General features: G+C 42.8%; 1 protein-coding gene across 1 annotated transcript in view; it reads left to right on the top strand.

Annotated features, from left to right (window-relative positions):
• Positions 1–10,037, top strand: part of FN1 (fibronectin 1) — a gene marked incomplete at its 5' end in the record, with an annotated part of 54,113 nt that overhangs the window by 23,871 nt on the left and 20,205 nt on the right. Inside the window, 7 exons of the mRNA XM_010195150.1 lie at positions 1–36; positions 3,203–3,469; positions 5,046–5,140; positions 5,462–5,630; positions 5,936–6,022; positions 6,819–7,010; positions 9,350–9,622. Of these exons, the coding sequence (XP_010193452.1) occupies positions 1–36; positions 3,203–3,469; positions 5,046–5,140; positions 5,462–5,630; positions 5,936–6,022; positions 6,819–7,010; positions 9,350–9,622 (1,119 nt within the window). The remainder of the gene's footprint in view (positions 37–3,202; positions 3,470–5,045; positions 5,141–5,461; positions 5,631–5,935; positions 6,023–6,818; positions 7,011–9,349; positions 9,623–10,037) is intronic.

Genomic DNA, 10,037 nt, shown 5'->3' with positions numbered 1-10,037 from the left:
GGGAAAGCAAACCTCTGACTGGACAGCAAACCACCAGTAAGTGTCTTTTCTTCGTGCTTTTTTCAACCTTTTGAAGTGCATATTTCTCTGTCGCTTAGAGAAATATATAAACAGAGCACGTAAAGTGCAACACTTATGGCCCAGGAGGTATCCCATAACTAGAATGACAGGGCTGGGAATACATTCACTCAAACAATAATCTCTTCAGCAGATCTGTCCTCCTCCAGGGCTTTCCAATGGGAGTTTAACTCTCATGGCACTTTAAAACAATTTCGTATGGCTGGAATTCAACTTTTTTATTACTGACTGAGAATTGATGGGCCCTGCAGTTCTTTTACAACACTGATCACAGCCTGTGATAGTTTTTTATTGAGGATACCTTAAGGCAGATTTCAGCATGACTTAGAAGCCTCACTGAGATTGCTCTGAAAATCCCTATCTCCTTTCTGACAGCTCCATACCTATTTGGTTCCACTGTCAGCAGCAGTTGTGCAGGCACATGTAAGGACAGGCCTGGTCATCAAAAGGACTACATTTCAGCTACAGATCAGGCCTGGCTTTCCACAGGCTCTCTCACCACCCCAGAAATTTCACTGTCATCCCAGTGAAACCTGGGAAACTGGTTTGCAGTGACCTCACCTGACTGTTGGCAAAAGCCATGGGGAGCATCTATTTTTCAGTAAGGGTCGTGCAGGATCTTTCAGAACCCGATTGCTAATGATCTAGTGGCAGTGCAACATGCCACCAGTGTGAGGCAAGATGATAAGTGAAGTACAGAGTCTGTCAGGCATTGCTTTTTGCTTTCAGAAGTGCAGAGGATTGGAGCAGTGGCTGGGCAAGACGTAGGTGTTCGGATGGAAGAGAGGGAGTTTAGTTCAGGTGGTTATCTCCATTTTTGATCCAAGAAAAGCAGATCAGACAGAACCTGGGTTGTGGTTCATTTGAACAGATCCTATTTATTGGGCAGTAGAAGGGTGACTTGGTGCTTGTGGTGTTCTTTGACTGGGTCATATTATTCAAAGGACCAAAATTCAGCTATGCGTATCTGCTGCTATTCCAACACTTTACTGCTGTTCAGTAAATGAAAGCAACTTTTGAGAATCCAGCCCAGAATTCCTATAAAGAGAAATGAGAAGGAGTGGAAATAGGATAACCTGTGAATATAGTCATGCTGTTTGAAAAATACTATTTACTTACATCCATAAAGTTAGGAGCTGTGAATAGTGCCTCTCCCTCTTATGATCTCCCTTGACTACACAGAGAGAATAGGATCCTTATCTTTGTCCTTTGACATAGGTATCTGATTTGAGTGTAACATAGATGGTGTGAACACTCTCCCTCCTCTTTCAAGTGAGGCTTTCAGAAGTAAGGATGTGACTTAGGAGTCTGAACTCTCTTGGAAGCATTTAGAACAGCTCACTTTACAGTTAGATCTGTAAGGTTTTGTAGCTGTTTTCAGGAGCCTTGAGTAGGTGTAGAGCACACACAGAGGCGTACCTTGGAGCATAGACATTTAATTCAAAGAGCACAGGGCTGGTTGCAAATGTCTGGAATAATTTTCCATAGGCTATGAGCATCCGCTTAACTGCTTCACCCTAAACCGCATTTCAGAAAGTATTCACATAAACTGCATCCTGTAATCGAAAGTCCTGGGAAACAGAAATCATTCAGATGTTTTCCCAAGGAAAACCCTGCAGCAAAAGTCTCTTCCCACGGTGTAAATGTGATTCTCTTTTTGGCCTTCTGTTAAAAAGCAGTCTACAAATAAACTCTGTGTGTCTGTGTGGCTCTTTATCTTCCCCTTTTCCCTTTAGTATGGGGAGAGGAAGTGATAAAAGCCTAATAGAGCTGGCAAATTAAATTGTGTAGAAAAGAACTGACTGTAGGCTACAAATCGGAGGAAGAAACAACCCTTGTCAGATGAGACTTAGATCTAAGTTCCAAGAAGAGATAAAGCTGGCTCTCAGCCCGTGGGTTGGAGATGGGCCTGAGGAGAATCACACTCATCCTTTGTCTTTTAGAACTATCTCCCCAGTCTTTGGAAGTGGTGGAAGAAGGAAGTCCTCTCTTCCTTTTCCTTCCCCCCTCAAAGAGGGAGAAAACAAAAGAGACAGAAAGTGCTTCCCACTGAATCACTGGAAGAGTGATGAAAACATTAATTTTTATCACAAAAATGTTATTTACTTAGGAGGAGAAAAAAGCATTAGCCATCAAGAAAGAGCATTGATGGAACCTGTCCTCACCGCTCTTAATTTCAACATGTGATTGGGACCTAGGAAAGGTGGGAAAACCTTGTTACCCTGCCTGCTGTGGGGGCAAATTGCTTAAGTGGCTTTCCCTCTCTGAACCTCATTTTGTTTCAGCCAAAGGTAGTGACATCTCCGCCATTCACTGGACTCCAGTGCGCTGCTGAAGAAGCTACGTGGCTTCAGCATCTTGTTTGTATAGTTTTCTGGTTTATCAGTTTTAGCAGCTTCCCAGAGGCAGTGATGAAGAGGGGTGGAAGCCTGATAAGAGCTGTTGCACGAGTCCCATGGGAGAGACGAGCATGCTTAGAATTGTTGTATAGTCAGTTCCACTGTGTGATTATTTTTAAGTAGATCTAGGAACTAGTTTTCTGCAGAAAGTTCCTGGCTGTTATTTATTTTTATGTTAAAATGACAGACTGGGGGTGTTTTGTTTTGGGAAGGGATTTTGAGTGGGCAGGGAATAGGGCTGGGCAAAGACGTAAAAGAATAAATCTTTTTAACCAGAAAGAGCTAAAGTTAGGTTTCCATGCTTATGCTGACAAGTCTAAACTGAGCTGATTTTTAAAAAATGCTCAGCATTCATGAGAAACTATTGAAATTCCTGAGTGTGGTTGGATTCATCTGTCTCGCCTCAGCCGTTGGCCTGAATTCCCCATGGGACAGGCACATGTGACAGCAACCCAAACTGGCACAGCCCAGAATGTGCAGGTCTGCCTGACCCAACATATTACCAGATGGTACTGAGACACATTTCAGTTTGATTTCCAGCTCTCATGGTCCCCACCTTCTGTCTTCCCTACTGTTGCACTCATGCACTGAGTGAGAAATACGGGCTCAACAACCTCATTGTACACCCATGGTTTTTTTGCGTGGTAATGGATGTGCTTTGGAAATAGGGGCAAAGTAGAGATTCAGCTTGAAAATTGATGTATATTATAATTTTTCTTCCCCAGAGCTTGATGCCCCCACCAACCTGAGATTTCTCAACACCACGGAGCACTCGGTGTTAGTGTTGTGGACACGGCCCCGTGCTGTGGTCACGGGATACCGGCTGACTGCAGGTCCCACAAGAGGGGGACAACCAAGGACCTACAATGTGGGACCTTCTGCTACCAAGTACCTTCTCAGGAACCTGCAGCCTGGCACTGAGTACACAGTGTACCTTGTGGCAGTTAAAGATGACTTGCAAAGCACTAGAGCAACTGGAGTCTTTACAACTTGTAAGTATAGCAGGCACATATTCCTCCTCCCTAATGCCCTGGGCTTTCTTCAGAACTTGTGCTGAAAGTGGCCATTGTGAATTGGTTTACAGAAGCAGACTTTTGAAGTAGTGTTCCAGCAGAACTGCTTGGGAAATATTCCTTGTTCTTCTTTCTGAACTATTTGGCAGGAAAAAGAGAGTTATTTGCATCAAAATGCTTTTAGTAAAATATATTTCAGCTTTTTGGCGACTAAAAATGAAAGGGGAAAGCTTACTGCTTGTACCTCAGTTTTTGTTTAACTGAATGAAATTTCATTTTGCTTGATCTTTCCAGTTGTTTGGTTTTGGCATGACAAATCAAGGAAAGCAAACAGCTTCCTTCAAATAGGGAAGGAATAATGAGTCTGTCATTTGTATAAAGCTGAAGGCAGTCATTTCTCTAGCCCGACCATACCATCTAAGGCAGCTCAACTGCAGTTACAAAAACTAACACAAACTTTGCATCCTATCCTGGGTTTTTTTTCTGTTTTTGTTTTTTTTTTTAACATTTCAGTCATCTGTACTTGTGTTGCTGGCTTGGAAGAAACACTAAGCAAATTTTGGGAGGAAACGGAGTTTTGTAAGAACCCATGCATACTTCTCGAAAGAACAAATAGATTCACTGTTTAAATAATGGTGAAGCAGTCATATCAACGAACAAATTCGAAGCCATCCAAGCCCAGAACCACATCCTCTTTTCAAAAGAGAATGTGGTTTCTTTTAGAACAATTGTGAAATTAAAATAAGGGTTCAGACTTTTAATCAGGGTAATGCTGTTGACATTGGCAAGATGCTTTTTGCTGACAGCCAGCCTTATCTATAAATATTTCTCAATTAGGATATGATTGGATATCTTAGATGAATATTGCCTTCAAATTCTGGCTTATCTGAATGAAACCAGTCCAGTTTAAGGCTACAGATTAATAAACCAAGTCTTTTCTCTAGTAATGAGGCCAATTCAGATTAAACTCAGTGGAGTTATGTAGGCTGATTCTGGGGTACACAAAGGCTTTGGCTTCTGTGTGATGCTCCTGACAGATATCAATGAGACCACAGATTCCTCTGGTTGACTTTGAGCTCCCTTTCACTCTACTGACTTCAAAAGAGCTGAAGATGTTGGTGAGGGATGAGATGGTCCTAGCTGGGACAGCTGGATGACAGACAATGATGTAGTGTTCCTCTGATTGAATGACATATGGTGGGTAAAGGAAAATAAGTGGTTGTTAAGGAACACTTTAGATATCATGCAAAAAACAATATTCCCCAAATTCTTGGAGTTGGATGCATGGAGTACTTGCACGGCCTGCTTCAATACTTTCATTTTCTTCAGGAACAATAAGAACGCTGGCTGTGATTAGACCGCTTGCATGCTGTGTCTCTCAAGCCCAGCAGCAGACAGAAGTCATCTGTCGGATCCCTCCCAAATCACTGAATTTTCAAAAGTAGTACAGTTCAGTGTCTTATGTACTTCTTGCTATTTGGACTGCTCTAGTTCAGGTCTTTTAACCGGTGCCATCACAGCAGCTAGACTTCAATTCTCTCAATTCACTTCACAGATCAGCCTGTTGGCTCTGTTCCTCCTTTTAACACAGAAGTGACTGAGACTTCTATTGTCATCACCTGGACACCTGCCCCAAGGATTGGTTTCAAGGTAGGAGAACCCGAAGTCCTGCGTTTCATTTTCCTCTTGCTTCATTGTGGTAGGCAGGATAGAGTAAAGCTGTTTACTGTAGACTGCAGTGAAGATAGTAGCACAGAGATGTAAAAGACATGCTGCTTACAGGGGCATACCTAGGCCGCAGAGGTCAGTGCCAGCATCTGACCTTCAGGTCAAGTTCATCAGTGAGACATCTGACAGTTGTCATGAAGCATGCAGGCCCATGATACTTGTATTGAATAAGTCAGAATGCTGATAATTACCTCGGATGGGAACATTTGAGGCTGAAAAGCAAACTTTGCTGCTTCTCTGCAGCTGGGTGTGCGCCCAAGCCAAGGTGGAGAGGCTCCCCGGGAGGTCATCTCTGATTCTGGCAGCATTGTGATATCCGGCCTGACCCCTGGAGTGGAGTACACCTACAGCCTCACAGTCTTGATGGACGGCCAGGAGAGAGACACTCCAATCATCAGAAGAGTAACTACACGTACGACATGTTTCCTTTTTCATAATGATTCCTTCTTCCACTTGCTTCCCCTGTGCTCCCCAGATGAATGGCTGTCTTCTGGGAGTCAGTTCTAGTCTTTTCCTCCTGTCATGGTCTGGAAGGTGTTTTTCTTTTTGATATATAGGTGACAGTAGCACTAGCTCATGCAATGCAGGGTCATAACTTCAGGAGAATATTATTTAGTAAGTCTGAAGAGTAAGGATATAATCCAGGGAGGAGGGATGCTGAGGGAACTAGCATGATTCTCTATGCCGTAAGTGACCCATTTGTCTGAACACTTGCAGCATTGGCTCCACCAACCAACCTGCACCTGGAGCCCAATCCTGATACTGGGATCCTGGTAGTCTCTTGGGATAGAAGCACAACTCCAGGTAACTATGTGAACTCACACTCTGCACAATCCTCCTGTTGTACCAGAATGTAACATTTGTTCTGCAGTGCCTTGCAGTTCATTAAGTTGACATTGATAGGGTGCTTGGTGTTGATTCATTTAAGGAAAAATGCATATATTTCTAGACATAATCAAGGATCTAATTCACAGTTAAGTATAGGTTGCCATAGGACTCTTCATGGTTTACATTCTGTGTAAGATACTTTTCTGGAGTATGAATGTGTTTAAATATTTCAGCTGTTTTAGTGATCTGAAGGATTTCTTCAAATACCTCCAGTGATTTAAGAAAAGTCCAAGGGAAGGAAAGCAAAATGAACCCAAAAGATTTCTGGCAGTGAACAGTGAGTTCATCTCACCGAGAGTAAGCATGAAGTTTCTGGAAGTGTTCTACATGAACTCTTCTCTCACAATAGCTGATGGGAGCTGTACAGTTGAATTCTGTAAAACAAAGATTGAAAACTTTTATAAAACCTTCAATCTCAGCCAGTAGATGTATCTTTTCTTGGAATGTCATGAGTTTTCCAGTTTGGTAAGGTTCCAAAGGGAACTGAAATAGAACTGTTCCAAAGGGAACTGAATAGCTGTGTGAGAGTGGCACAGCTACCTCCTGGGAAGCTCATTTCAGGGTGTTTGACAAAGCAGCCTCTGGCCTGCTGGGTTTACGGTGGCAAAATCACTTGTAAAATGTGATGTGTTTCCTTCATTTGTTCATACTGAGATCTGATGTAAATCAAAACAGCATGAGATTACTGCATACTGGTATATCTGTATTTCAGGAATCAGTGGGTATCGAGTAACCACTGCTCCTACCAATGGACAGCAAGGCTCTACCTTGGAGGAAGTTGTGGGTCCAGATCAGACCACTTGCACCTTTGAAAACCTAAACCCTGGTGTGGAGTACAATGTCAGTGTTTACTCAGTCAAGGATGACCAGGAGAGTGTCCCCATCTCCGAAACTATCACGCAAGGTAATGAAAGAATAAGCAGCAGTTTTAGCTACTTAAAGTCAAATTGCTGAGCCTGAGAGCTCTGCGTTGCAGAACATCTATTAGTCTGATGGCAGAAACCTTAGGCTTCGTATTAGTCTCAAGAAGCAGAATAGCCATGTGCCAGCATGTGACAGAGCAGGTTTTATGCCCATGTACTTCTCTGCATGGACAACCTACATGTCAACAGGGTGGTGGTAAAGAGATGGATCTATCAGTTTGCTAAGAGCAACAGGAATTTAACTTGGCCCTGCAGTGCCCTGGCATCTGGAGCACAGCTGGTGGGAATAGGAAGCAGATGAAGAGAGGTATGAGAAGGAAGCGAGCACAGGAGAGATTTTAGCAGCAACAGTGGCAGACGATCGCTTCAGCACAATGGAGAGGAAAGCCAGGATTGAAAGGTCCATCACTTCTGGGACAAAGTGGTGTGTACCAGCTCGCATTACATGCTGCGAGGACAGCAGAAACTACCTCTTGTAGCCACAGTAGCAAAATTAATATGCATCTCCCTAAATGGTTTCATTTCATTTTCCTTTGTGAGGGCTTTGTTTGTTTGTTTTCGTTTCTGCTCAGCCCTGAAATGATGCCAGCTACTGTGTTTGCTTGCTCTTATAACACTGCTTTAAAATTTCCATGCTTCACTGAAGTGCTGTATGCTCCCTGGGGTGAACTAATACTGTGATGCTGCATAATTAAAGCAGTAATAGCTTTAGCCCTTTACCATCTTCTGGTGGGGGAAAGCTAAGAATGTATGTCTCTGGCTCTTAGCACTCTTTAAAGGTGATATGGTACATGCATTCCATATGGATAAACAATGATTTTACAGAAAACTGGCTTTTTTTTGCATCCATTCTGTAAAACAAGTCTTTCACTAGAAGGACATTAAAATAGAACATAAGCACTATTGTTAAAGCCAGTCTTTTGCAATATTACTGTCCCATAATTCCTTTCCAAGCTAACTTGTAGTGATCCAACAGAATGAATACCAAGTCCTGCATCTTTGACTCACCTACTGGTGTCTGATCCTGAGTGAGGGAGAGCGTCCATTAGCTCCCACTGATTTCAGGATCACCCTGCCAAAGTTACACGGCCAAATCTTGTGGCTTAAATCAATACCAATCTATTGACTTGAGCAACTAAGGGTTTGGCCATTGTCAATTCAAGATGCATCTAACAGTCCCCACTCCTTGCCCTATTCTGTTGGTCCTAAAATACAGGAAAAGAACAGCTTTGCTAATAGGAATAATATCAGTAGGGAAAACAATCACAGCTGTGCTTGTTTGCCATACAGAAATGTAGGCAATATCTAGAAGGTCATTACAAAGGATCCTTATTGAGTGGCTCAGTTCTGAGACTTTGAACAATTTAGCCAACAAGTCAAGTCAGCCTCTTTGCCATATCATGTGCTGGGCTTAACCTCTGAATGTGGGGATGTTGTCACTCCTACAGAATTCTTATCACCTAAAGATCATTTTTGACCAGTTGCCATCTTTCCAAGAAAGTGTTTTGTTGCTTACTTTTCTGTATCATCTGTTTTTAGCACATATATTGCAGCAGTTAGTGGTAAGTAGAACTTGAGGAATTGTGGGCCAGATCCTCAAGCTGTTCAAGGGATTTGAGGCCTTTTTTCCGAGTCCATTGTAAATAGTCTGGCCAGTGGATGATCCACCCTGAAGCTTTGTGTTGGTTCTCACCAGCTGAGGGTGTAAGCCAATTTAGCCCCTTCAAAGAAGTCGATACTTCTGTGATCATAATGATAAAAGTTAAGACTTAACATTTGAATAAGACAAAAATTCTAGAGGGTCAATCAACTATTATTTCATAGGAGTTGTTTTATTTACATGTTAATAGGCTTTGATCTCTTGTTTTCTACCACCCCAAAAAATCAGGTATGTTTTACTTGTTTCTATTTTCATCAGAAAATGGTGGGTCTTTATGACTCATCATTGCTCAATATAAATTTGTTGCAAGTTAAGTGCCTCTTGTAAGTCTTTTTGAAAATTTTATGTCTGAAGTGGAAGTGCATTGTCTCTGGGGATCAGGGTTTCAGCTTCTGGCTGCCTGGAGAGGCAGCTGGAGACTGCATTGAAAGGTACAATAGAAAAAGGAAAAAAACCAAAATGAAACAATGCAAAACCCCAAAACTCAAACCACCAAAATACCTCCTTTTCCCCCAAACCCCAAGAGAAATTCTGCATATCACCGCAATTGCTTCTGAAGTGCTGTCAATGTTAATAGTGATGAACACTGCTTTTTTCTCCCTTGTCTTTCTTTTGCCTCTGTATGTCTTTGCCTTTCCCGTTTGCTCTTTAACTCATCAGAGGTGCCCCAACTCACTGACCTAAGCTTTGTTGACATAACTGACTCAAGCATCGGCCTGAGGTGGACCCCATTAAATGCCTCCACTATTATTGGTTACCGCATCACAGTAGTTGCAGCAGGAGAAAGTGTCCCTATTTTTGAAGATTTTGTGGACTCCTCAGTAGGATACTACACAGTCACAGGCTTGGAGCCGGGCATTGATTACGACATCAGTGTAATCACACTCATTAATGGCGGAGAGAGCGCCCCTACCACTCTGACACAGCAAACGGGTGAATCTTGAAAACTTCTGTGTTTTGTGACATGGATGGTGTTTCAGGCTGTCACTGGCTGTTGGGATGATGGGGCTTTGTCCAAAGAGGAATTGAGCCGCTCACTGGGGAGAAGCCAGACCCAGCTCGCTCCTTTTCCTAAATGGCCAATGGGGATGGATATGTGCTGCTCTGTTTTCTAATTTGAGGCATTTTAGTACTGTGAATGGCTGCAGACTTTCCAGTCTCACTCACCTTCTGCTGTTCAGATTTCCGGGATGCAGTTTGAATCAAGAGCCTTGAAACATGAGCTGTATATTCACTAGACTTCTAAACTGCGATTCCCCCAAAATAAGAGCGCCAAAGGGTGGAGCAGTTCAGCAGACACCCTCCAGCCTTGGTAGCTATTTGTGCTTCCAGCAGCTCCTTTCAATGG

The sequence above is a fragment of the Mesitornis unicolor genome, unplaced genomic scaffold (genome assembly GCF_000695765.1).
Source record: "Mesitornis unicolor isolate BGI_N332 unplaced genomic scaffold, ASM69576v1 scaffold4862, whole genome shotgun sequence".
Taxonomy (NCBI): Eukaryota; Metazoa; Chordata; class Aves; order Mesitornithiformes; family Mesitornithidae; genus Mesitornis; species Mesitornis unicolor.
This window is presented reverse-complemented; position numbering and strand designations above follow the sequence as displayed.